This window comes from Sorex araneus, chromosome 3 (assembly GCF_027595985.1).
Source record: "Sorex araneus isolate mSorAra2 chromosome 3, mSorAra2.pri, whole genome shotgun sequence".
In the NCBI taxonomy this organism is placed as follows: domain Eukaryota; kingdom Metazoa; phylum Chordata; class Mammalia; order Eulipotyphla; family Soricidae; genus Sorex; species Sorex araneus.
Window position 1 is genome coordinate 1297488 of NC_073304.1, and position 25864 is coordinate 1323351.

Below are 25864 nucleotides of genomic sequence, written 5' to 3' on the forward strand. Positions count from 1 at the left end.
CTCAGCCAAGGGGGGCCTAGCAGCAGGGGGGCAGGGCAGGACTGCGGCGGTGAGATTCCGGGTGGCGAGGGAGGGCTCTGCTCTGGCCGGACCGGGTGGCACCAGGAGCCGGATCCAGATGTCGGATGTGGCTCAAACACTGACGGGCACATATTCTGTACGGGGGTGAGGTGGGGTGGGGATAAGTATGGTGGGCGGTGGGGCACAGAAAAAAATTGGGCTCATATTTTACATCAATGGCTTGAAAATTTTTATTGAACTCCAGCAAGTATCAGAAATAGAAAAATGAATTCTGCAGAATTTCACAAATAAAATTTCCAATTTCCACTAACAAATGTTCTCATTCAATGGCTAAGCAATGGTAATGCTCTGAACTCCCATCACAATGAATATGTGCTGAAATAGAAAACAGGCAGAAGAGACATTAAAATATTCCTTACAATAGCATTATTACAACATGTTTCTTTAAAATTTCAACATGGATTTTTATCACTTCAAAAGATATACAGCATTTCCATTATATTTGCAAACTTAACCTTATACATCTTTTAAAATCTTGAAAAACTCGTGTAAGCAATCTAAAAAGCACTTCGCAAAGTCGAGAAGTCTACCTCACGGAGTCCTGCCCAGTGCAGGGGGAAGCTTCGTTTTCAGAGAAGGCGACTGTAAACGCTCGAACCCTACAACATGCATGGACTCCCCAGACCCTCCTCAGGGCCGGGCGTGGCTGCAGTTGTGCTTGGCTAGAGTTAGGGAAGCTGCAGAGACCAGGGCCCTGGAGCACTGCACAAGGTCACTAGATTCACGTCTGCTCAACGACCTTGAGGCAAATCACACCTTCTAGAAAAGCCTGATCCTGGGCCGCTAGTTCAGAAGCAGGTTAGAGTGAGCTGCCCCACCTTGCCTGTACTCAGAGCGGGGATTCAGTTAGTGTAATGCACTGTTTGGCGTCTTTTTGGTATGCAATTATACCAATAGTACTTCTGATTTCCAGAAAGATAAAAATAGGGCATAGTCGAAATTTAAAGTGACAATGAGCACACTTAAGAGTGGTGTGTGGTAACTGAGGAAACCGTAACACAGAGGGCGTCTGTGTCATTAGTCTACCAGAGTGAGCTTTTAAAACTCGACTTTTGCATTTTCATGTTTTGAGTAGAGGCCTGTGGCCACCGGGGGTCTATGCATGGCTCTGGTGGGCCTGGTGTCCCAGGGCCCTTGTGTGGGCGAGTCCCACTAACCTCGGCTTGTCCCACTCGCGTCTTAACAGCACAACTGAGGCCTGCTTCCCTCCTGGTTGAGAGAGCTCTATTACAGAGGTGACCACTGTTTCAGACCAGTCAATACGGTATTCAAGTAACAAGGTGTTCAAATGGTTAAGTGAAAAAGAAAAAACAAAACAAAAAACAGACAACCAACAAAAACTGTTCCCTAACACTTTACATGTCTACACAAAATTAAATAAAACAAACTTTTAATGCATATGCAAATACAATTTATATCTTTTAGGATCTCTAAACTAAAAGTTAAACTATCATTTGCTTCATGGTACTATATTTTGCACAATAACTTATACTTAGGAGAAATTTTCCACAAAAAATATCTATATAATTATGACATTCACATTGATAATGTTTCAGAGACGAAGCTGCGGCCACCGCCTCTGCCACACTGTCCGTGAGCCGCCTGCACACGCACATCTGGACACGTGGACCCCGCCGCGGCTACACGAGCCGCCTGCAGCCCACGCCTGGATATGTGGAAAGGGTCTGCGTAGATTCCAGACCGAATCCCTCTGCTTCTCAAGCAGAGTGATTCCTTGCATTGACATCATTGCAAAGACAGTGGAATGCAACAGTTTACACAGAGCGATCTGATGCGTGACGCTGCGCTCGGGCAGCCAGGCGGGCCGCTGGAAACTCCCCTTTCCCACAGAGAGCACCCAAATTCTGAGCTGCGAGGCCGAGTGCTCCAGCACGGAGACCCTGCAAAGCCAAGCCCACCGGCGCCAGGCCCCAGGGAGTGGTGCGGGTGCCGCGGCCTGGTGCTGCTGGGTGACGCCAGCAAGAGCGCACTGCCTGTAGGGACCGACAGGGACGGAGTGGACAGCAGCAAACAGCCCTGCTGCTGGGCAGCACAGGGAGCCCGTGTGGCCGGCACAGGCCACTGCTTCCCGGTTCCAGCTCCGCTCCTGCCTCGGGTGCTCCCACCCTTTGCCAGTGAGGGGGATACCGGGCCGGCTCTGCAGCCTTCCCTCGGCTCCTGTCCCGAGCCGCGGCTGCCCTGTACCCTGCTCAGCTGTCACACACCAGGGCAGGGAGAGGCTGTCAAAGCTGGCAGAGCCCCATTTCATTCCCTTTTTGAAAGAAAGACATTTCTCCAGACTTATTAAAAAAGTGTAACTCCAACAATCTAGGTCCCTAGTTGACCCTCTTCCTAAACCCAGTCGACTTTATTTAAATATAAGAACAAAGCAAGCAAGGTGCTTGGGGCTTAAAACACACCAAAATTTTAATTGCATATTTTAAATCTTTAAGAATTGTTTAAACCTTAAAGTATCTGCATTTTTTTATTTAATTTTTTGGTATTGAAAGCAGGAAAAACATTTAAGTCAGGCAAGAAACACAAAACCACTCCCGCAGGTCGTCAGGCGGGAAGGGGCGGCTCCTTGAGCACTGGGAACCCGACTTGCTCCCAGGGCGGCCAAAGGGCACAGCACACCACCTAGAAACAGTCCGTTCTCATCTGGCTTCTCTAAGAAAAAGGACCCAACCGCTGTCTGTCCTGAAGCAAAGGACTCGGCGCGGAGCGCACGGGGAGGGAGCTCCCGACACCGTGGGCCGTCCCGGCAGAATCCGCGCCGCTCCCCGCCCCGACCTAGGTGCTGTCATCTTTGGCGAGCAATAGCTTTAAAGAAAAATAAGACACTGAAACAGACCAAGGATCGCAAACGTGGCTGCCCTAAGGAGAAGGCACCGATTCCGAATGTCCGAGCACCAGGTGCGAGTGGGAGGGCGGCACCATCCTGGGGGCACAACGCTGAGGGCTGAAGGCAGAGGGGGTGAGGCCCCGCTCCCTCGGGTGTGCAGGGCGCAGGCAGAAGGTGTGAATGAGCGGGGAGGGGGCTGAAGCCCACTACATTTATAAAGCATGATTGTACCCTAGGTGTAGGGAAACGCCGATCGGGGTGTTTGGCACGGTGAAAGCTATGGCGCAGCCTGCCGATACCTGGTGGCGTCCAAAGAAACATGATTATCGCTTCGGCGGATGCCTCAGGAGAGCAGGAAGCTTCCCCGCGGGAGCGGGCCCAGCCGCCAGAGTGGCGGGAAGCAGAGCCGTGCCTCCCACGCCCCGCGCCTGCTTCAAAGCTGCTGATGGATGCGCTGACCGAGGGGCTTGGGAGCTCGAGCCGGAGATGGTCCCCGAATCCCAGAAGGTTCCCGCGCGCGGCGCTGGCAGGCGGGACGAGCGAGGATTAAGGCAGATGGAGAGCACAGGACTGCAGTGGAGCCTTTTTGGTAATAGCTGCTTGTCCAGAGATGGGCTGCAGATGGCTGGGTGGCGTCTGGGACACCTGACAGCGGGGACGCAGGCGCCCGCACGAAGTGCGCAAGGCGACGTTCCTCAGGAGGCAGACGCGTACCTGACGTCCAGAACAGAAGCAGCCTGCGGGCACAGAGAGAGCCGAAGCTCAGAGACGCGACAAGCTGCTCCCTCCGGCACGCTACGGGGAGGCCGCGCCAGGACACCAGGGCCCGGCGCTGCCCCCCGCGGGCCCTCCCCGGCGGCCTGCAGAGGGCACACCTGCACAGGGCTGGCCCACAGCAGGGCTCTGGCACGCCAGCTGTGCTGGGAGGGAAGTGGCGGGCACTTCCCACTCACCACAGTCAGAGTTTGTACTGTATTCAAGAAATATTGGTAACGTGAAATAGTTTGGAGCTGGAGGAAATCAGGATGGAATTTTGTCTAGGAGAGAGAATGTGGATGAAACGCAGTGTTCAACAGTTACTGGAGCCAACAGAGGTTCCGGCGCTGAGAGCGGAGGCCAGTAACGGACACAGCGGAACCACACAGCCCTGCAGCCACGCCCCCGCCTGTCCCGCTCGCTTACCTCGTCGTCCTCCTCGGGCAGCTTGAGAGTACGGTCGGGGGACTTGGCGGGGGTCTGGCCGCCGGGCCCGTTGGCCTCCTTCCCGTGCTCGGCCTCCCACTCCTGTAACACTTCGTCTATGTTGAAGCGGCGCCGATAATTTACAAAGAAGTTTTTCACTTGTACCACTGATTTGTTACCAATCACATCTGAGATGGCCTGGAAGTCTCGGCCGTACTTCCTGATGGCTGAGGACAAAAAAGAGCATTAATACATGAGAAGAGCAATTTCTGAAAAGCACCACTGAGCCTCCTGCTGCAGAGAGGAAAACACGCCTCCACCGCGTGCGACCGACCATGGCCCTCCCAGGAATCGGGCCCCCCCCTCCCGGGGTAACGTGGCTCCCAGCTGCGTTGGCAGAGACCCTCTGGCAGGAAAAGCCTAGTCTGTACTCCTGACTACTCAGGACCTCGCAGGGTGCCAAAAATATATACACATTTGCTCTGCAGATTCTACATCCTGTGAGACCAGGGCAAGGCCGAGGGAAGGCCGCATGCTGGCCACGAGGGTGCGGTGTGTCCCCAGTCCTCGGCGAGGAACAGGTCCCTACCTTGGACGGCAAGCAGCTGCTCTTCCGTGGTCCAGCGCGCGTTACATTTCTGAATGACCTGTGGCCAAATGAGCCAGTTAGCATCTCCAGAGCCTGTCCCGTGACGCCAAAGCTTCCTCCTCTCTGACCGAATTTTCATAGCGAGGGTGAAAACACTCGAAAACATAGAAGCGCACAAACCCTTGTAAGGGACGTATGTGGCCACGAGAGCAAGTTCTCTGTTCTTTCGGCGGGCTGGGCACCAAGCAGGGTCGGGGTGCAGGGCCCCCAGTGACTCATGCCGCCAGCCTGCTCGCTCCCGTGGTGCACCGCTGCTCGGGCCAGCTGTGCTGTGGGCTACAGGGCTACACCTCAGTGTTCAGGGCCATGTGGCACTGGGATCACACTTGGGGCCTTGGTCACCTGGCCCAAGTCTACGATCTTGGAGGAAGGTGCTTTGGGCCACAGGGCGCCGGGCTGGAACAGAGGACCCCTGCATGCCTCCACGGCGCCATCTTCTAGGTGTTCCAGCTTTCAACTTTTTGTTTGCTTTTGGGTCACACCGGCGATACACAGGGGTCACTCCTGGCGGTGCTCGGGGACCATCTAGGACGACGGTAACTGAACCCAGGCTGGCCGTGTGAGGCAGGCTCCCTGCCCGCCGTGCTCTCTCTCCACCTTCCCCGACCCCAGTCTGAAATTCCTAAACACACAGAAGACTTGGGTATGAGGACTAGCGTGACCTCACCACGAACCTACCTCTGGGAGTCGATACGGCTCTATCCCGCCATCCAGTTTCTCTTTGAGAGCACTGTTTGTCTGCTTGATATTCTGAATCTAAGGAAGGAAAGTATTTTCATTTCAGAAGATGAAAAACCCGCAAACAAAGGCAACTAAAATAAAAATCTAGAGACGTGCTATCAGCCGGGCCCGGGGCTGTCCGCAGCCCAGACTCCCTCAGCACGCAGCGCCGCGCCAGTGCAAGGCCAGCAGCTGGGGGCTGGCCAGGACACGCAGGGCAGCCAACGTCACCAACTTGGTTTTTTTCACTGTTTTCTCTCATGGGAAAAGCCAACAGCCGAAAGCCTGTGGGCCAGGCCGGAACACCCTGCTCCTCCGTGCAGTGCTCGCCCCAGTCCTCCCCTCCTCGCCGGACAGAGGCTGAAGGTCCCGGGGCTGGGCCAGAGAGCAGCGGGCAGGCGCCTGCCCTATGCGGCTGACCCAGGTCCGTGCCCGGCGCCCCACATGGTCTCCTGAGCACCCACAGGAGTGGCTGCGAGAGCAGGGCCAGGAGGACGCCCTGAGCACTGCTTAGTGTGGCCAAGAGACGAGGGGGAGGTTGTCCTTGGAGCTCACAGTGCCTGTCCACAGCCGCAGGGACTCCCTCCCTGCCCGCGCCCTGAAGTGCCTGTGAAGGGCAGAAATGTTCCTGCCTGTACGAGGCCACGAGCAAGAGCAAAAACCATGAACTCAAGGTGGGCTGAGCAGAAAACCCGCAAGAATCCGCATCCAAGAATATCCTACAGGCATGGACACCAGCGGCCAATGGATGCCGGCACGTTTCTTGCTATTCGAGAAAAATAACCCCGACTCTGACGCCAGCCTTTGCCACTCTCACAGATGTCACCCGAGGTGCAGCACACAGAGAACCCCAGGCCGGTCACGGGCCGTGGGCCCCCGCGCTGCCGCGCCCTGAGCCACACGCCAGTCCCCTCCGACACGCTGCTCGAGACGGACATCACGCCGCCTTCGCGTGTCCAAGCCAGGCCTCCTTACGACAATATGAACCCCGAGAAGCACTTCCAGAGAGATTTCTGCTCTTGGGGCCGGACAGCAGTAGAGCGGAGGCACTTGCCAGGATGTGCCGGGAGGCCTCTGAGCACAGCCGATATGGCCGACCCCTCTCCAAAGGTTCCTGCTCTCGGGGCCGAACCTGCTGCCACAGGCTCTCCTGGCAGATGGGCCTCTCCAGCAGGCCGGCGCCTGTAGCCATGGCAGAGAAGGAGCAGCCCACGCCCCGTAGGCCACGGCAAATGGACGGGGCAGTCGTGTGGGCGCCCACAAAGCTCACTGGCCCAAACAGCGGCCCAGAAGCAGCCCAGGCAGCCCTCAGTGGCGCCAGAAAGACGGGAGCGAGGCGGTGACCATCACCAGCTGACTTACGGATCTCGGTTCTGACAACCCCACCTGCCTCTGGGTTGTGACACAGTATGAAGGAATATTTCTGTGCCCGCTTAGGGGCAGGCTGGGGTGGTGGGTGGGACACTGAAGGAGGAGGATTGGCGCTGGAACATTTAATGCCTGGAACAACTGAATTATGAACAACTTGGGAAATCACAGTGTTAAAGAACAACGAAATGCCATGCAGAGATTCCTGCTCTGGCTCCCACGAGGAGCGGGCTCTCCTCGCCAAACTTCCAGAGGCTCGTGTTAGGGCTCCCTGGCAAAGGCGCCGAAGGGCCACAAAAGCCCACAGTCCTGATCCAAGCAAGAGACGCCTCCAAACGGAAAGGCTGCCCTGGCACTGGCTTCCGGTGAGGCTCTCTTCAAGCGAGAAGCAGCTCACAGAGGCTGCATTTTCGAAAAGGACGCGACCAGCGTGCTAGCAGCGGCCGTGAGGAGGGACCGGGGACCCCTCCCCTCCCCTCTATGCCAGTTTGCCTCCTATTTCATCTTCCAAGAAAACCACCAGGAGGAGCAGGGAAAAATCAGGAAAAATAAAACAGAGAAGGAAACTGGCAAAGGACAAGGCAGGCTCCTGGCCGCAGTGTCCACTTAAATGGACCCTGCAAACTCAAACTGAAAGTACAGTTCCTGTTTCCTTTATTTCTAAGTCACATGTGGTGATGCTCAGTGATCACTCCTGGCAGGGCTTGGGTGCCGGGAATGGGACGCAGGTCAGCCGCATGCAAGGCAAGAACCTTCTCACCAGACCATCGCTCTGCGTCAGGAAGTTTCCTAGGTCACACACAAGGACCACCCCCCGCACCACCTTGTTCCTGGAGGGCGGGAGGCACAGTGCGGGCACCCAGGGGTCACTCTGGCAGTTCTCAGGAGACCATACTGGGTGCCAAGGGTTGAAGTGGGGTCAGCTGCACGCAAGACAAATGCCCTCCCTGTTGGACTTCTCTCTGGTCCAGAAAAGGATCCTTTAAAACAATCCCGGGCCCAGACAGCCCAGCGGGAAGGGGCTGCCCTACAAGCTGCACGGGCCCAGCAGAACCCCTGTGTCCAGATGTGATGGCAGCAATAGCGTCACTGACCCCTCGGGCCAGAACAGAGTGTGGCCCCAGAGCACCACACACAAGCACTGCCACGTGCGTGCGGCCCCATAACTCCCAATACCACTACAGAGGAAGGAACTAGGAATAGACACGTCACAAATATGGAAGTAGATTAAAAAAAACAAAACAAAACCCTATGATCTTTATCAGAATATTCAAAAAGTACCAAGTATCGGAAAATTAAGCTGTTGTGGACTTATCAAATCTGAACAGAGAAAGCAAATCTCTGGGCGAGATCAGACGGCAGATGGGGCTGCACACTCGCCTCAGCAGGTGCTATGCCTCCATCTTAAGGCTGACTCTGGATTCTCTGGGGTGAGGACGCGCACAGGGACTCAGGCGCTGAGGACTCCAACCAGAGCTGCCATATGCAAGCCAAGTGCTTTAACCTCTGTACCATCCCTAATTCTCTGTTTTGACCAGAGATTTATCACAATCCAAATCAAGCTTCTAACAGAGCTGTTCCTCAGGAACTTGAGAAGGCGACTCTGAATTTAACAAGGCAAAACAAGGGACAGACAGAGCCCAACAACGGTGGGCACCAAGACACAGATAACCAGATTCAGAATGTGCCGAGAGGGGAGCAGAGCGACCAGAGGGGCCCCCGGGCGGGATGGGAAGGACCAGTGGCCAACTACAGAGAGGGTTTCCGGGTAAACGGAAGATCCAAACACAAAGGGTCCCGTGAGGAAATGTCTCTAGGCTTGAGGAGCGGAAGCTGGCGGGCCGGGCGCCTGGTGGGATCCCTGACCGCTCCAGGAGCCCCGGGCACCGCGTGCGGGTCCAACACCCAGAGGGGCCCAAGCCCAAAGGCAAGTCCTGAAAGGAAGCGGAGAGGCAGCACAGCGCTGCCAGGGCCTGACATGTCGGCAGTGACCCCGCCCCCACCCAGGGCTGCTGCGGGAGTGCGGCGGGAAGCCCCGCACCGGGCAATGCAGCCAACAGGCGCTGCTCCGCCACCAGGTCACCGTGTCCGCAGTGCCGACGGAGCAGGGTGTGGGGGCCACTGCAGCACGGGGGGCCACACGGCTCTGGGCCTGCTCCACGCCTCACTGCTCGCAACTCCAGACCCCTCGATTCCCAAGTGGCGCGCTCTGGGGTGTCCCACGCACCTGCCGCTTGATGGACACCAGCTCCATGTCCAGCTGCCTGAGCACGGTGGCGGCCGCGCTGGCGTTGGCAGACACGGCCTCCACGTCCTCCTGAGACAGGAACATGCCTTTGGGGGGTTTCCGCTTGGCTCTGTTTTTAGCCTGTGTGCTGTGTTTCTCCTTCTTGATCTGAGGAACCGTCTCCGAAGGGGGCACCTGGGGAAGACACACATTTGACACAGAAAAGGAAACAATTCAAGTGCCCAAATGGCAGGACCAACATCACTGCCCACACCAGCCACTCGGGTGAAAGCACCAGCCACTGCGTTCGGGTTGGTACTTCCGAGCGCGCCCCAACTCCTTCCTGGGCGAACAGGGCTCTGCGCTCCCATTCTAGGTGTCTAATAATCACGTTCTCGGCTTCCGGAATTGGGGGCATAGGGATGAAAACCCCGTATCCTCCTTGGTGAGCTTTGTGTATATGACAAAGATGCCACTCTACCTAGACAGTCCCACACAAACAGATTTATGACCATAAAAGAGGAAAATGATTCAGCACACGTATAAAGAACCATTTAATTCTCATAGGGGCCGGAGCGATTGTATAGCAGGTAGGGCATTTGCCTCACACACAGTCAATCTGGTTTGATCCCTGGCCCCAAATGGTCCCCCCAGCCTTGCCAGGAGTGACCCAAAAACAAACAACAATTCTTTATAAACTGGTCATAGAAGTTTATAAAATTAAAATTTCAATAGGAAACGTGACCTGTTTTAAAGGTCACACCTGGCTGTGCTCGGGACTTACTCCGACTCTGCATTCGTGGGTCACTCCTGGTGGTACCTGGGATCTAGCCAGGTGGGCCTGTGCATGGCCAGCGCCCTCCCTGCTTCCGTCTCTCCAGCCCCAACCGGAAAGTGACTATTGTTTAAAGAATAATGAAAATGCTTAGGGCAACTAAGTAACTTCAAAAAACACATCCTGTCACTTAAACACACGGGCTGGAGAGAGCAGGAGTAGGCCGGAGTGGGGGCTTGTCTTACACGTAGTGGATGTGGATTCGATTCCTGGCACCTCGTATGGTTCCCTAAGCCTCACCAAAGCAGAGTCAGGAGTGCGCCCCCAGCACCACTGGGTGTGGCCCCAAAACCGCTTTCTCTTAAAGCCACAACCTCTGGAAATGAAATGCAGTGGAATCTTGGCATCTCCCTGGCTTCCATTTTCAGAGCAAGAAGCCTTTCACAATTGCCCGTAATTTCATCTTGTAATTTTGTATTTTAACATTTGTTGATAAAGCAGAAAATATGTTCACATTTTGCAAGAGTAAACCTAAAAGACCATGCCAACCAGGACGACAGAAATACAATCTTGAACCAGAGATTCCAAACACAATTGGTCGGCGTTCCTGCCGGCGAGCTCGCCAAGCACCGCCGGAGGCTGGCGTCCCCGACAGGCAGAGGCAGGGGAAGGCGCCATCTTCTTCCAACCACCAGCTGTGTGACGTAAGAGTCCCAGTAACCACTGGGAAGCCCTTTCCTCCCCGGCGGTGGCCCACTGGGGGGCCTGCTCAGAGGCGCCCGCCCCGCCCTTCTCCTGAAGGACCGTCCCCTCTGCCCTCCCAGGCCCTGCTGAGCGAGCCCTGAGCCAGCACCACTCGCGCTGCCTCCCACAGTCAAGCTGACACGAAAACCTCCCATTTGGAGTGGTTCGTCCCTAGAGTCTGTCTAAACACCTTTTCCCAGCGGCTTTCCACTTCTCTCCTACGTGTGAGGTCTCTGGTTCGATTCTCAGCATATCCCACAAAAAGCAACGATTTAAAATTCAATTTAATAGTTGTTTAGAACAGGAAAAAAAGTCCCAAAGATGATTGGGAGAGCTAATCAAATCCTTGGCAAAAACCCCAAATAATCTTTTTCCATGTTCTCTGGTGTTCCTTGAAAGTCACCCCAGTGACGCTGTCGGGCTGGGCCCCGAGGAGACAGGGTCGAGCCTGGCCGGGTACGAGCCGGGCGGCAAATGGCCCCCACCGGGGCTTCCTGGCCGCATCTCCGGCTGTTTGTTTTGTAAAATGCACCAAGTAAAATGGGAAGAAAGCAGAACCCAGGGCCCAGTGGCCTGGCCCAGTCTCACGGGCTCGGGCCATCCCGCGCCCAGCACAGGGGCAGACCCTGCCCCACTGAGAAGCGCATGGAATGAATCTCTAGTTTCCTCTGACGCTGCGCCTGGCAGTGCTCGGGGCCACACTCGGTGGCAGCAGGAACTGGCCTCAGGATTCCGCTGATACTCTTTCCAGCCCCCAGTGTTTTCAAATAGAAAATGGCCCCTAACGGGCCCCTCGGATCCTCCAAGGGAACCGCAAATGACGCTTGCATGAAAGGGGACCCCAGCACAGGACAACGCCCCCCGCACCCCCCGACAGGAAGGGGCCGGGCCACGGTCAGGGTAAGGTGAGAGACGCTGATCTAGGTCTGCAAGGGGCCGCGCGGGGAGGGCTAGCGGAAAAGGGTGAAACAAAGGCCCCGAGGCCAGGCTTTCCGTGCTGGAGTCCCAGGACCAGCCGGGGCTGCCCAGGCCTCCCTGACCAAGGCTGGCACAGAATTCTAGAACCAGGCTGTGGGCCCCACACCAAAACCAGAAAGAAATTAAAAAAAGAAAAAGCAAAGGCAAATGAAATTAGGGGCAGTGTTTATAGACATAAACCAAAGCAGTGGGAGTCGGAGGAACAGGGGTGAGGAGGCGGTTCCCGAGGCCGGGCAGTCACCTCCCTGCCTCCGTTCGGGTCTGCGAGCCTCGCCAGCAACGTATAGGGCACGGCGGTGCTGGCAGTGAGGCCAGGGCCCTGCCCACTGGACAACCACCGACCACACCCTGGTGGGGACAGTGGAACACGAAGCCACGTGGCTGTGCCTGGCGCCAGCCCCTCTCCCCACAGTGGGCAACACCGAGACGGCCGGGACCCTCAGGAGGGAGAGGATGGGGATTTAGAAAACTTTCGTTCTTGAACCTCCATAGAGTTTCTAATTTTTTCTTTTCTCTCTTTTTTTGGGCAGGTGTGGGTAGATTTGGGCCAAACCTGAATCTGTGGGGGAGGGGTCCTGGGGACATTGGGATGGAAAATGTGCACTGGGGGGCAGGTGGGTGTTCGATTTTTCTATGACTGAACCCAAACATGAAAGCCCTGTAAGTGTAGCTCACAGTAATTCACTTAAAAATAAACACATAAAAAAAAAAAGTCCTTATGTTTATGCTGTGTGTGTGTTTGGGGGAGGGGGGCTCATCCCGGTCATGCTCAGGGCTTACTCCTGGCTCTGGTGCTCAGGAATCACTCCTGGCAGTGCCTGTGGGACCGTATGTAGTGCCAGGAACTGAACCAGGGTCAGCAATAGGTAACCCTGTAAACCCCTGAATGTTCTCTGGCCCCTCATTGTGTTTGTTTTTAAAAGCTGCCACTTTAGGGGCCATAGTGCAGCAGGCACCTGCCGACTCAGGGCCCAGACGGCCCCTGAGCCCAGCCCGGGCTGCCCACAGAGTGATCCCTGAGCTCTGAGAGAGCGGTTACATCCTAAGCACCGCTGGGTGTGGTCCCCAAACAAAACCAAACCACAAAACCCACTTCCATTTAAAGATCAATGTATCGGGGCTGGAGTGATAGCACAGCGGGTGGGGCGTTTGCCTTGCGCGCGGCCGACCCGGGTTCGATTCCCAGCATCCCATGTGGTCCCCTGAGCACCGCCAGGGGTGGTTCCTGAGTGCAGAGCCAGGAGTGACCCTTGTGCATCGCCAGGTGTGACCCAAAAAAAAAAAAAAAAAAATCAATGTATCAAAATGTAAAGTTTAAAACTGCAAGTGAAATCTGATTTCCTCAACAATCCAATTTAGCTAACCTTTAAAATAATCCTCATTTAAGAACTCATACAAGTTGCTTGGCAGTAGTGAAATCAGGAAGAACAAACGGTTTCCAATTTAATGATTTCTGCCCAAACAAGCCTTAAAAACATATCAGGGAGGGAGGAGGTGGTCAGAGCAATAGTGCGATAGTACAGTGGGGAGGGCACTGGCCTTGCACGCAGCCCATCCAGTTCAGGCTTGATCCCTGGCACCCCATATGGTCCCCCAGCACTGCCAGGAGTAATTCCTGAGCACAAAACCAGAAGTAAGCCCTGAGCACTGCTGGGTGTGCCTCAACAAACCCAAACAGAAATATAACAGCAAACTCCTGACTGGCCTTTGTAAACTGGCCTTTTCTCACCCCTTGACCCCTCCCCTGCTCCCATTCCTTGTAACCCAAAAAGCCAAAAAAAAATCTCGGGCAGGGGAAGCAGCTCAAAGGGCTGTGGCACACACTGTCTCACGACAGCCGAGCGAGGAGTAGCACCCGGCACTTCTAAGCCACGGTGCTTTTTTTGTTTGGGGGTCACACCCAGCGATGCCCAGGGGTTACTCCTGACTCACACTCAGGATCACTCCTGGAGGTGCCTGGGGGACCATATGGGATGCTGGGGATAGAACCTGGGTGGGCTACGTGCATGACAAATGCCCTCCTGCACCCTCCCTGCTGTTCTATTGCTCTGGCCCTGACCATGGTCTTAAAAAGAAACAAAACAACAACAAAAATAAGCAAAACAAAACTAACCTAAAACAGTCTCTAAGGTCGGGGTGTAGTTTGTGAGAGAACGCAGGGCTTGCACTAAGGTTCGTGCGAGGCTTAAGGTTCAATCCCTAGTGCTGAAGGTTCTCATTTTTAAAGAAGACAAAAAAAATGTGTCTAGCACACTCTTATGCCAACGATTCAACTTCCAGAAATTAATGCTAGTGGCAAAGTAAGTCATGAGGTGTCGGCATTACGGCATTGTATATAATGGCCTGAGAAGCAAAGAAAAAACTATTTTAACCCATGTTAAGATTCGTCTTCTCTGTCGGACATGCATTCATCTTTCTCTCCCCTTGCATCTGTCTCTCTGAACGTCTCCAATAAAAACTATTTTGCGGGGGCCAGGGTGGAAAGTACAGAGGGTTAGGGTTTTTGTCTTGGATGTGGCCGACTTGGGGATTTTGTCCCCGACATCCCATATTGTCCCCTGAGCACCACCAGTAGTAACCCCTGAGCATCACCAGGTGTGGTCAAAAAAGAAAAAAACAAAACCTATTTTTCTTCACTTAGAAAAACGAACCCAGTAACCAAAGGTCTGTATGATGGAATAACTCTATACAGACCTCTGTACACATACACACGTCACCAGCTGCCGTGTTTTTATAAAAAGTCACAGAAGATCCCATTTGCGTGTGTGTGTGTGTGTGTGTGTGTGTGTGTGTGTGTGTGTGTGTGTGTGTGGAGAGAGAGAGAGAGAGAGAGAGAGAGCGAGAGTGAGAGCACGCTCTCTCTGCTGAGGCTACATCCAGTGCTGCCCGGGCTCTGCTCAGGGACACGCAGCGCTGCCCGGGGTTGGCCCCACGGGAGGCCAGAGTCTCATCCCTGTACTGTCTCTGGAGCCACCGCCAGGAGAGATCTCTGCCTGTCAGGTGTGCCCCCGTACCATACTCTGCATCCTGCCCTAGGCGCCAGTGCCGGGGACAGAGCAGGTCCCCAGGAAAGGGTCACCCACAGTGACTGTGGGTCAGGAAACTCAACAATTTTTCTTTTTTTGCTTTTTGGGTGACACCCAGCTATGCTCGGGGTGACTCCTGGCTCTGCACTCAGGAATTACTCCTGGCGGTGCCTGGGGGACCATATGGGGTGCTAGAGATCAAACTGGGGTCGGCCGTGTGCAAGGCAAAGGCCCCACCACTGACTGTGCTATCGCTCCAGCCCCAGGAAACTCATCCTTTTAACTTTGATTTCGTTAGCTGTATTTACATTTTTTTAAAAAATAACATCCACTGCTGCCGTAATCTCAGCTGCCAGCTATTCTCGTCTGTTCCACTCGAGAGACAGGACCCTCGGGCCGGGCTGGAGCTCGGACCTCAGTGAGCCAGTAGGAATAACGCCCCCCAGTTCGTTCTCGCCGGGGACTGTGCTCCCGGGCACCCCGCGGAGCTGCCGCAGAAGGGCTATTCTGGGCGGGGGCAGCTCGTGCCAGAGACCCACAGACCTGATCGTGGACAGTTTACAACTGCTACTTATCTTTCAAAATCACAGACAACTGCAGGGACCATGGGCGCGGTCAGTGAACCCGAGTACCCCTGAGGGCTCCCCGAGAGGAAATGTCGAGGGCGGTGTGTCCCCGTGCAGACTGAGAGGACCTGCTGTGGGCAGCCCCTCAGGAAGGGGCTCCGGGGCGCCAGAGGCGCCAGGATTCTCACTGGAAGCGTTTTCTGACTCAGGGCTGGGGAAAGGCACGAGGACGCGACTCCAGGCTCCGCGTTACTCGGGGACACGCTTCCCTTCCCGCCTTCTAGTCATGCGCGGTTCAACCAAAACGCCGGCGCTCTCCAGCAAAGTGGGCACTACTGAGAGGGTCGCGCCATGACGCTCAAACCGCACTTCAGATTAAGGAGAATAAGCAAGCGCAATGTTTTACTCATGAAGCAGTAGTAAAATTTTTTTGTTCAAACAATACTAGGGAAAAAAATACCTCCTTTTTGCTTTCCTTGTTTTGCTCAATCTCAATGTCAATGGGGTTATTTCCGTTTGTTTCTTCCAGTTCATCCTCACTGGAAGACAAGAATAAGTTACTGAAAGATTAATTTGTAATGATTCCAATATACAAGTATAAGCAATAAATTCACAGAGGTTTAGTATATGCATCTTCAAAATACTGAGACAGAAGAATTTACATCATTTAAATACAGTAACACCAACTGCATAGTCTTTTGGCGTAAACGATAAAAACACCACAAATCAGGCTTGGAACTCCTACACCAGGTCCACAAGACTGCAGTTTTGTATTTGAGAGCTGTTTTCCCTCAACGGCAATACCTAATGTTTGCTTTTACTTCCCTACAATCAGCTCCGTTCTCAGCTGGGAACGGAGGCGTCCTCGGCCAGCACCCGTGGGAGCCACACGCGCGGCCCAGGATGGCAGGGAGCACCGTGCACACTGACACGAGCAGAGGTCAGTCCTGCGGGTATGCAGCCCTGGTCCGAGCCCTTTCTGCAAAGACCACCACAAAAGCCACCCCCTGGAAGCAGGGAGGCAGGACGGCTAGATGCCGGCCACCCGCCCGGCCCCGCCTGTCTCCATTCGCGTTCCAGTGGACTGTCCCAGTTGGCGGGAATCGGCTCACTTACAAACAGGACACTCGCCCTAGCAGAATGCACACTGGAAACCTGAACTGCCAGTTTCCGTGACAGGGTCACTGTGCCCCGCGCGGTTAGCAAGGTACTGATCCCTAAACAGCTGGCAGCGTGCGTGCGGCAAGCGGAGGGAGATGCAGGTGGATGAAGGTCAATAATTCAGACGCTTCCTGCTGGGAGAGCGCAGGGAGCTCCTCAGAACCACTCCCCGTTTCTATGTGACACCGGAGAGCCGACTCCCCAGAGCTGGTACTCAGCTGGCAGTCTATCCTGCTCTGCCCTCGCCTGTGCACGCCAGAGACAGACGCGGCTGACCCTCTCTCCCCACCTGCTGTGTTCAGGTCGAGCTCCGGATGGACACCACATGCCTGACACACTCACGCAACTCTTAAAACCACAAGGAACACAAAGGCATCGTCAGTGTACTGATTTCTAGACTGTAAGCATCTTCACTTTCATGCTGAGAAGACTAAAGCTCGGGGAAGGTGACAAACGGAACTTCTCTGCAGTGAGACCAGCTGGCCCGGCGGAGCGGAGAGTATCCTGGGACCCTGAGTGCCCGGCCAGCCCCGCTTGGTGTCAAAATTAAGGCCCAGAAAGGAGGCTAAGAGGCGTCCTATTCACTCTCAGACTGACATCCTTATTAATAATGCGTCACACTGCATGCCTCCACTCACACCTGCAAAAGGGAAGGAACAATAAAATGACACTCGGCGGCCAGACCGGTGGTTCCCAGCAGCCCCCGCGGTGCCCAAGTCCCGAGAGGAGTCACCCTGAGCACAGTGGGCTGTGGCGCAAGAATCCAACAAAACACAAAAACCTCTCTGGGGATGCAAGACTGTCGGGAACATGGCCTGCATGTGCCACACCCTGGGGTTCGAGCCCCGGCACCACATGGCCCCGAGGACCACAGGGCAGGAGCAAGGCCGGCCGCTCAGGCCAGGCAACCTGGTCTCTGGGTGTCCCGAGGGAGACCCGAAGTAAGAACTAAAGCCTGGGCCACCAGCACTGAACTGCACAGCACGTGGGGAAGCACCCTCCCCGGCACCAGGGCCAAAGCGCAGCGGGGGCAGCCCACGCTCCCTGGGATCACACAGTCCCCAGAGCACTGCTGCATGGAGCACTAAAGGCCACTGGGCACAGATTTGGTGGCCCTGGTGCCCTAGCCCCAGTGGGCCCGGGCATGGAGCCATTTCGCAAGCTCAGCCAAGCAAGAAGAGTGTGGTTCTGGGTTATGAGCACTGCTTGAGAGCATCCCCCTGAAAAGAAGGAACCCCCTTCAAAGGCATGAAAAAGGGGCTGGAGAGACAGCACAGGGGGCAGAGTGCTTGCATGTGCCCACCCGGGCACTACATGGCCGATCCCGGCACCACATACGGGGCCCTGAGCCCCCCAGGAGTGAGCCCTGAGCGCCATCGGGTGTGGCCCCCAAACAAAGCAAACTAACAAATACGGTCCCCTGGTTCAGAAGTCAGAACAGACACGTAATTAAGTTTCTGTTGCAACAGCGGCCAGGCCCGGCAGTGCTGGGGTCACGCGCTGGGGCCAGCTGGGGTGACTGCAGCTCTCGCCCTGGCCCCGGGCGCTCCACCTCGCGGAGTCCCCACCAGCTCTGAGAGACTTCCAGGGCCTGGGAAGGAGTGGACAGGACCCCCCGGGGCGAAACTGACCTTTCCTCCCGCTCCCGCTTCTGCTTCCGCGCGTGGCGGTCCATCACGCTGGTCTTAGTTCTCGTCTTCTTCCAAGAGTAGTAAAACTTCACCAGGCTTGCTATTGATTTATCAGGGAGCTAAACATTAAAAGCGGCTGGTTTAGATTTAAAGGAAATTCTGAAAAATTCAATTGTTTCGGGGCTGGAGCAATAGCACAGCGGGTAGGGCGTTTGCCTTGCATGTGGGCGACCTGGGTTCGATTCCCAGCATCCCATATGGTTCCCTGAGCACCACCAGGAGTTATTCCTGAGTGCAGAGCCAGGAGTAACCCCTGTGCAACGCCGGGTGTGACCCAAAAAGCGGGGAAAAAAAGAAGCTCAATTGTTTAGATACATTTAATAAGGACCTCGGATCTCTCTCCCGTACTGAGAAATGCCTGGAGTCACATGCCGTTTCCTCTAAGCGAAAAACCAACAAAGAACTCTCATCAAAACACGTTTTCAAATTAGGTAGGTTTTGGTGGTCAGTGACTCCTAGCTCTCGAAACGCTGGACAGCAGGTGAGAGGTGCTTCCCACATACGTGAAGCCCCAGGAGACCAGGGGCTCAGCAGCAGAGCACATGCTTGGCACATGTAAAGTTATAGGTTCCACCCTCAGCACCCAAGATGCAATTAAGAACTCCAACACTTGGGGCTGGAACAACAGCACAGTGGGTAGGGCGTTTGCCTTGCACGTGGCCGACCCAGGTTTGATTCCCAGCATCTCATAAGTAACCCCTGTGCAGCGCCGGGTGTGACCCAAAAAAACAAAAACAAACAAAAAAAAAAGCCAAAAAAACTCCCCAAAACTCCAACACTAACGGGAGCGTCGCTGAGGCTGTCTGTGAAAGGACAAAGCTACGCAATTCACCCGGAAGGCCTGGGCTCAGGATGCTGCACCTCTCTGGTGACCCCGGAGATCCTTTGGAGAGGAGCGACTGGGGGCCCAAGAGAAACTGGGGTGAGTGGGAAAAGGAGCCGCAGCTGTCAAGGGCAGAGAAGGGGGAAGCGGCCAGCAACCTCTCCCTCGAGGCCAGCCGGAGAGAGGGGCTGCCGTCTCGTCCACTCACCATCTGCTGGATCCTGTGGAAAGTCTTCCCGTGGAAGCTGAAGGCCTGCTCGAACAAGACTTTGTCCTCCACGGTCCACTCGTCAGGGAAGGGGGTGAAGTTGGGCAGGTCGGCCAGGGACTTCTCAATGTTATGCTTGTGCCAAAAGAGCATCCCGAGAGCCTAGGGCAGGGAAAGGAGGGAGACAGCGCCAGAGAGGCTGGAGTGAGTGTCTCGCACCCGAGCAAGGCCTGGAGGCAGAGGGAGGCTGGGCCTCGAGCTGCGCTAGGAGTGGGAGCACCGCGGCCCCGGAGTGCCGCCCGGCCCGACTCACTGCTCTTCCTTTGTGCTTTATTTTAAGGCCACCAAAGCGGTGCTCAGGAGACCTGGGGTGCGACCGTGACGGATGGCAAACCAGCCAGGGCCCAAGGGCACGGCCCTGGCCCTGGGGTGCTGGGGATGACACCCAGGCCGCCCTGGGAGCTCTGGAACCGCAGTGCCAAGACTGAAGCTGGCAGGCTGCGTGCTCACCAAATGAAGACCCGGCTCCCGATTCTGTTACTCCTTTCCTCAAAACCCTCAAGAAGCTTCTCAGTTTAGACAGGAAAAAAAGTTTGTATACAGGTAAGGAACAGGCTAGAATGAGAGAAATAAGGAGTATTTTCCCCCAAGAGAATTTACCGTACTACAATCCTAAGTAAGAATATTCGCTTTTGGAGAACAGATTCCTTGAAAATTCATGCAAATATATTCAGCAATCACCAATAATATTCATACTTTCTAAACAGTAACACGGATGCTTTTCTGAGCAGCTGTGCAAAGTTCATGAACAGTGTTTGAAAAACAGAAGAGCAAGCGCTTCTTGCTTTGAATTATTTGGCACTATCTTAGCTCAGCGTTCCTGACAGTTGAACAGCAGTCAAGCAATTCCACAGGAAGGCCAGGGTTGACAGCAATGCCCGCAGACAGGGCTGGAGAGACAGGACAGTGGTGGGGCTTTGCCTTGCATGCAGCCAGCCCGTGCCATCCCCACGTGGCCCCTAAGTATACAGCCAGGAGTAACCTGAGTACTGCCTGGTGTGACCCAAACCACCTTCCTCAGCCCTCAGGACAAAGGAGAAAGATACCCACGGGCTCTAAGTGTAACATCAACGCTTGGAGAGCACCAATCCGACAGCACTGGCAGTGCCCGAAGGAGAGTCTGTGGTGCCAGGAATGGAACTGGGGCCTACTGCATGCGAGGGAAACAACACACACCTGTCCTCAGGCCTGTTTTTCTAGCATTCAAATTAAGGCTGAAATAAAATATAACTAGGGTGGGGCTGGAGTGATAGCACAGCGGGTAGGACGTTTGTCTTGCACATGGCCGACCCGGGTTCAATTCCCAGCATCCCATATAGTCCCCCGAGCACCGCCAGGAGTAATTCCTGAGTGCATGAGCCAGGAGTAACCCCTGTGCATCGCCAGGTGTGACTCAAAAAGCAAATTATATATAAATTATATATATAATATATCCATAGTTAATGGATAAATTACATATAATAATATATCCATAGTTTTATATATATATATATAAATAACTATGGAGTTATATATATAAAACTATGGAGAAAAATCTCTTACGGATTCCCATGGACAGATACAGAGAAAGCCCGTGGGGGAGTCCCAGTGATTCCGGGCCAGCAGGAGGCGGGGCAATGCGGGGCCAGGACTGCTGCTCAAAGGGTCACGTGGGGCTAGGGGCCGAGCCCATGCGGGCACATGCTAGACATGTGTCCTAATTGCTGTGCCATCTCCTGGTTCCTCCAAACAATCTTCTTTTGTTTTTGGGCCACACCCAGCAGGACTCACTTCTGGCAGGCTCGGGAGACCATATGGGGTCCCAAGTATGGAACCTGGGCGGCCGACTGCAAGGCCAGCACCTACGCGCTGTCCTACTGCTCTGGGTCCTCCACGTAACTGTTCTGGCGGCTGTTTAGAATCACAGCCAGCAGAGCCTAGGGGCGACCCTCGGCAGGCGGCAGGCAGCAGGGAAGTCGCACGTGGTGCTGGGAACCGAACCGGGGTTGGCTGCATGCAACGCAAGAAAAACCCGAGTCACAGTTTATGAGTTGAAAGTTACACAAAACAAAATTAACAATAAAAGACTATAGGCACGAGTGTGTTGATGAGTCTGGAAAAAAAAAAACCCGCAGAATCAGAAGAACAACAAACTCAAACAAAAGCCTCTGGCCGGCCGAGTGTCCAGCACGCGGAAGAGCCGTCCGGCCCAGACGCTGTGCCAAACAGAGGCGCCCGATGCACAAGCAGCAAAGGGACAGAGCCTCCAGCGAGCAGTCCCGGCAGGAAGCCTCCAAACCGGTTAGGACTGAGTCAGCCATTAAAGCCCATTTTGAAGATCATCACCCAGGGGTGAAGAGACAGAACTCAGGCAGGGCACGTACCTTGCACAGACGACCTGGTCTGATCCCTGACACCGAGCACGATCCCCTGAGCCCTTCCAAAAGTGATTCCCGAACACAGAGCCAGGAGCAAGTCCTGAGCACTGCTGGGTGTGGCCCAAAACAAAATTAAAAAAAAGAAGAAGAAGAAGAAGAAAATCATGCAATTACCTGTTCCATGTTGTACCCGTGCTTCTCCTTTGCGATGGCGATGTACTCATCCACTGAAAGACAAGACACAGACACACATTGCGGGTGCACGCGCTGATGCGTGCGCATATACTGGTATACACGGATGGCTATACGTGTACCTACATATTTTTCAGGTTTATTTCGCCCCAAAATAATCAAAGGAGAGTAGCAGGAGCACCGCCTGAGCCCGTCAGGATCTCGCACACCCTGCCTGTCGGGGCAGCCACCGGCCAGGCTGGAACCCAGGCGCGAGCAGGGTCCGCGCTTCAGCCACCTCCGCACCCTGGCGGCTCACGTACTCAGGGCTCCCGGAGGAAACGCGCAAGATGTAGAACCAAATATTAACAGTGCTTGTCTCTGGGGGAGTCACCGCGTTTCTCCTTCTCTCTCCTCCTCTGCGGGGGCTGGTGCTCAGGGCTGTTCCTGGCAGACCTCAGGGATCACACGGGACGGGATGCCCGGGTTAGCTGTGTGCAAGGCGAGTGCCATGCCCGCTGCACATTGCTCTGACCCCTGAGATATTTTATTACCGGTTAGAAACTTGTTTCACAAATTTGCTATAATAAACAACTTTTACCTTGGTACCTTAACGTTATTTAGAAGTGAAAACAAGTAGCTGGGATTTCTTTTTGGTCTCAGTTGAGGCAGAGGAGCAAGCCTGCTCGCTCGGGGCAGGGGCCCTCCGAGCTGTCTCCGGGGCCGCGTCCCATCCCACGGAAAGGAAGCCGGCCAGCACCCAGGGCCCAGGGAGCAGCCGGCCCTCGGAGAGCCTGGCACACAGGCACGGTCTTCTCGGGCCAGTCAGCAGAGCTTCCTTAGAGTGCCGGAGCACTTCTCTTGTCAATTATAAAACTAAGACAGGTTGAAAAATCAAGTCAACAGAATCCACACGAGGCAGAAGCCAAATTCCCCCTCGCCTTCCCTCTCCTGCCCATGGCCCCGCCAGCGGCCAGGCACGAGCACTCAGCTGAGCGGGGAGCGGTCACCCCGCCCGTCCGTCACAGTCCAGTACGCAGCCGATCTCTTCAACCAGAGCAGGAAAAAGAAAAATCAGTTTTGAAAAAGAATTCAAACTCTTTCATCTGCGTGAGTTCTAACACTAGAAAGGCTCTCCACTGATAAAGGTCTAAATCAGGAACTAGGTATAACACAACCCGTTGCTAATTTTCTATTTCATCCTTTTTTTTCTTTTTGCTTTTTGAGTCACACTCAGCGGGGCTCAGGGGACCATATGGGATGCTGGGAATTGAACCCGGGTCGGCCGCGTGCAAGGCAAACGCCCTCCCAGCTATGCTATCGCTCCAGCCCCCACCATTTCTGTTGTTGTTCCTTCAGGAGGACAACACCTAGCAGTGCTCAGGGCTTGGGGCCATACAGGAGCTGGGGCCGGGACACGCCAAACAAGCGCCCTCCCTGCTGTACTATGTTGCTCCAGTCCTAACTTTCAGAGCCATTGAAAGCCCTGAGGCCCCAGGCACAGGCCCTGCCTGGCTCAGAAGTAATCAAAGTCCTTTTTTTGATTTTTGGGGGGCAGCTCTTGTGAACCAGGAAGTTATGGGACCGGGGATGTGAGACCTGGGTTCAGCCCCCAGCACTGCAAACAAATCTGATTCCAACTTTCCCAAGTCAGCGAAAGGCAAATTCAATGACCTCAGTTTGTCACAAAGGTGACTTGAAACGGGGCTCCTACTGGTCTCTCCAGCACAGTGTGTGCCGTCCCCACCCGGAGGGAGGTGTCCCCGGGCCGGCCCTCTTCTACCTGCTGTGGCGTGACCTGCAGGGGCACTGGGAGGCCAGTAGGCCAGGAGGCAAACGGTCAGAGGACACAAAGAGGGAAGGAGTCCTTGAGCAGCGACCACAGAAACATCTGGTGAAGGGACAGTCTAGAACCTTCTGACAGGCTTGGGCAGCCTCCGCCCTGCAGACAGTGTGGCCGACTGCGCTGGGTCCTGCACGGGACGCGGACGGGGCAGAGCGGCCGGCAGCGTGGGGCTCCCCACCCTGGTCTGGCCGGCCCGACGCGTCTCCAGCACCTGGCTCAGTCAGGGCAGGTGGCAGAGACGCCTTCCAGCCCAGGCACCACACACGGCCCGTCCCCACTGCCCTGCCCCGAGCACCAAGTGCAGAGTGAGGAGCAGACAGAAGGGACAGCAGCAGTCAGGAAGAGGCAAGGAGAACAAGAGCGGGGACATCCTGGTGCTACTCTAGTTCATCTGCTCCCCGCCCTTCTAGTTAGTGGCCGCTTACACAATTATATTTTTAGCAGTAGCACTGTAGCACTGTCCTCCTGTTGTTCATCCATTTGCTCGAGCAGACACCAATAACGTCTCCATTGTGAGACTTGTTACTGTTTTTGGCATATCGAATACGCCACGGGGAGCTTGCCAGGCTCTCGAGAGGGGGGAAGAATCAAACCCAGGTTGGCCGTGTGCAAGGCAAATGCCCTACCCGCTGTGCTATGGCTCCAGCCCACCTGAATAGGTGAAGAAACAATTTCATAAAAATGTTGAGAATTCCTGATACCACCACCAATAATTGACCTTCTCATTCTCATAGCCCAGCGCCCAGTAAGGATGAGCGCCGTGCTGTCCGTCCAGGAGTGCCGGGATGCAGGATCGAGTGAGGACAGGCCAAGGCAGACCCGGTCTGCGGTAAGCAGAGCTCGGAGGCCATCTGCTCACATGCGACGCCATTACCTCTCGCCCAGGCACTCGGAGCAGGCCCTGTCCCTCCCGTGCCCGGCTCCGGCCCTCGGCGCTACTCCCTGGGAAAGTCACTAACCCCCACTCCCGTGCTCTGTACGGTGGCTCCGCACTGCTGGCAGAACGTGCTGGAAGCACAGAGCATTTTGTCAAGCCTCTCAAGTGACTTCCAAAAAGAGACACAACAAACCACTTTCAACCTAAGAAAAGAAAATCCACTTCCAAATTCTCTCATAAAAACATAAATTATTTCGGGGCTGGAGTGATAGCACAGCGGACAGGGCGTTTGCCTTGCACGCGGCTGACCTGGGTTCGATTCCCAGCATCCCATATGGCCCCCCGAGCACCGCCAGGAGTAATTCCTGAGTGCAGAGCCAGGAGTAACCCCTGTGCATCGCCGGGTGTGGCCCCCCCCACCCCGGAAAAAAAACACAAAAAACAAAAACAACCATAAATTATTTTGGTTCTGCTTTGGGGCAGGGGTTGGGGTTTGCAATGGAAACGTTCAAAATACCGTGGTGGGAAGGTGTAATGGTGGTGGGACTGGTGTTTGAATAGTAAATATAACCAACTGTGAACTACTTTATAAAATAAAAAAAAAAACAACAACAAAAAAACCAAACACCAAAGCCACGTAGATGGCTGATAGAGAAAAACACAAGGGACCGGGGGCGGGGGTCGAGGGGTGGGGGGTGAGAAAGATGGGATGGGGGGTGAGAAAGATGGGATGGCGGCAAAGCGCTTGCCCTGGGCCCGGCTGGCCCAGGCTCCATTCCCAGTACCCCACATTGCCCCCCACCCTCCGAGAAGGAAGGGCTGAGGAGAAACGAGCTCTGAGCGTTGCTGGGACAGTACCTCACAGCAGCCTCGGTTCGCCTCGGGACAGTTAAAGGTTAACCAGCTGAGCCCAGTCGCGAGGGGGAAAGCCAATGTGAGCCGCGTGTTAGAAGCTGGATCAGGAAGGGGAGCAAAGTCCAGGGGCCCTCAGGAGAGGCGCGGACGCTGCTATGGGCCCAGGAGGCCTCCCTTACGTGGGGCTGGGAAGGCATCTGGGCTACCCCCGGGTTCAGCTGACACTAAGCCTGTCACGGGGCATTCTGCTCAACCCGGTCACCACTGTACAACGCAACATCGGTGAGAACCGAAACAACCAAACTCCCAGTGGACAATTTCTGACTGCCTCATCTTCAGCTGGGGTAGGTAAAAGCACGGCACAGACGCCAGACGCCACATAGCACGGAAGGGCAGCCGGTCAGACTCTGCACCTTACCAATCCCAATCACGGCTTCAGCTATGCGTACCACACGCATAACTGCGGTGCTGAGCGGCAGCTCACACCAGATGAAAAACACCCATTTTCTCCCCTGCAGAATCGAGAAGCAAAGAAGAGAATAGCCAAACCACAGTGTGGGGTGCAGAGCGGGGCCCGGGCAATCAGGAACAGCAATGAGAAGGAAGTTTCTGGACTCCAGAGCTGGACGCCCCTGGCACTGTGGGAAGCTCTTC

At 54.9% G+C, this 25864-nt stretch overlaps 1 protein-coding gene across 2 annotated transcripts in view; it reads right to left on the bottom strand.

Annotated features, from left to right (window-relative positions):
• Positions 1 to 233: 233 nt before the first annotated feature.
• The window catches only part of RCOR1 (REST corepressor 1), a 106829-nt gene continuing 81198 nt past the window's right edge, over positions 234 to 25864 (bottom strand). For both annotated transcript variants that reach the window (XM_055130581.1, XM_055130580.1), the window contains 9 exons: positions 21636 to 21688; positions 19045 to 19206; positions 17954 to 18072; positions 15622 to 15700; positions 9073 to 9267; positions 5436 to 5513; positions 4698 to 4755; positions 4109 to 4335; positions 234 to 3663 (listed from right to left, as the gene is read on the bottom strand). In XM_055130581.1, the coding sequence (XP_054986556.1) occupies positions 3622 to 3663; positions 4109 to 4335; positions 4698 to 4755; positions 5436 to 5513; positions 9073 to 9267; positions 15622 to 15700; positions 17954 to 18072; positions 19045 to 19206; positions 21636 to 21688 (1013 nt within the window). In that variant the 3' untranslated portion in view covers positions 234 to 3621. The remainder of the gene's footprint in view (positions 3664 to 4108; positions 4336 to 4697; positions 4756 to 5435; positions 5514 to 9072; positions 9268 to 15621; positions 15701 to 17953; positions 18073 to 19044; positions 19207 to 21635; positions 21689 to 25864) is intronic.